We start from the raw sequence: 1,376 nt of genomic DNA, 5'->3' as shown, positions 1-1,376 counted from the left end.
TGCTGAGCAACAAAAGTCCGGAGGAGCTGGAGGCGCTGGCGGAGGAGAAGACGCAGGGAGGCACGCTGCTGCTGATCGCCTCGCGCTACGGACACCTGGAGGTGGTGGAGTACCTGCTGGAGCACTGCAGGGCCAGCGTGGAGCTCGGCGGATCCGTCAACTTCGACGGCGAGACGATCGAGGGCGCTCCGCCGCTGTGGGCGGCCTCCGCCGCGGGGCACCTGCCGGTGGTGAAGACGCTCCTGAAGCGCGGAGCCTCCGTCAACAGCACCACCCTCACCAACTCCACCCCGCTGCGGGCCGCCTGCTTCGACGGACACCTGGAGATCGTGCGCTACCTGGTGGAGCACCGCGCTGACATGGAGGTGGCCAACCGGCACGGCCACACCTGCCTGATGATCTCCTGCTACAAGAGCCACAAGGAGATCGCCAAGTACCTGCTGGAGCGAGGAGCCGACGTCAACCGCCGGAGCGTGAAGGGCAACACGGCTCTGCACGACTGCGCCGAGTCCGGGAGTCTGGAGATCATGAAGATGCTGCTGAAGGGCGGCGCACGCATGGAGCGGGACGGTTACAGCATGACCCCGCTGCTCGCCGCCAGCGTCACCGGACACACCAACATCGTGGAGTACCTGGTGCACCAGCCGCGCGCCGTCCGAGAGCACCGCATCGACGCGCTGGAGCTGCTGGGGGCCACCTTCGTGGACAAGAAGCGCGACCTGCTGGGAGCCATGCGCTACTGGAGGAGAGCCATGGAGCTGCGGCAGGCGGGCGAGAAGACCCTGGCTAAACCGGCCCCGGGGCCGCCGGTGCTGGCGTACGACTGCGCCCGTGAGGTGTGCACGGCTGAGGAGCTGGAGGCGCTGATCACCGACCCGGACGAGATGCGCATGCAGGCGCTGCTGATCCGAGAGCGCATCCTGGGGCCCTCGCACCCGGACACGTCCTACTACATCCGCTACCGCGGGGCCGTCTACGCCGACTCGGGCAACTTCGAGCGCTGCATCAGTCTGTGGAAGTACGCTCTGGACATGCAGCAGAGCAACCTGGACCCGCTCAGTCCTATGACGGCCAGCAGCTTCCTATCCTTCGCCGAGCTCTTCTCCTTCGTGCTGCAGGACCGAGCCAAGGGCCGGGTCGCTCGGGTCACCTTCCAGGTAGGGTGACCGCTTGCCTTGTCCAGATAGCCCAGTGTTGCCAGATTGGAAATGTCCAACAAGGGTGTATTCACACCTGTCTTGTCGGACCAAACAGCCGTACCCAGACCCAGCTGAAGAGCGAACTCTGGTATGGTTGAATGGATGATCTTAGCACACACACACACACACACACACACATGTGGTTTTGTTTACAGTTTCTGGTTCACTTGCAAAAAG

At 64.1% G+C, this 1,376-nt stretch overlaps 1 protein-coding gene across 1 annotated transcript; it reads left to right on the top strand.

Moving 5' to 3' along the window:
• Positions 1–5: 5 nt before the first annotated feature.
• Positions 6–1,343, top strand: LOC107682946 (protein fem-1 homolog A-like; the record flags this gene model as incomplete). Its single annotated transcript, XM_016479053.1, has 1 exon — positions 6–1,343. A coding segment is annotated over one exon (1,161 nt), but the record flags the coding sequence as incomplete, so codon positions are not given.
• Between the last annotated feature and the right edge of the window lie 33 nt (positions 1,344–1,376).

Source organism: Sinocyclocheilus anshuiensis, unplaced genomic scaffold, assembly GCF_001515605.1.
Source record: "Sinocyclocheilus anshuiensis isolate Anshui unplaced genomic scaffold, SAMN03320099.WGS_v1.1 C32739622, whole genome shotgun sequence".
Taxonomy (NCBI): domain Eukaryota; kingdom Metazoa; phylum Chordata; class Actinopteri; order Cypriniformes; family Cyprinidae; genus Sinocyclocheilus; species Sinocyclocheilus anshuiensis.
The sequence above is the reverse complement of the archived record's forward strand: the minus strand, read 5'-3'. Positions and strand labels throughout refer to the sequence as shown.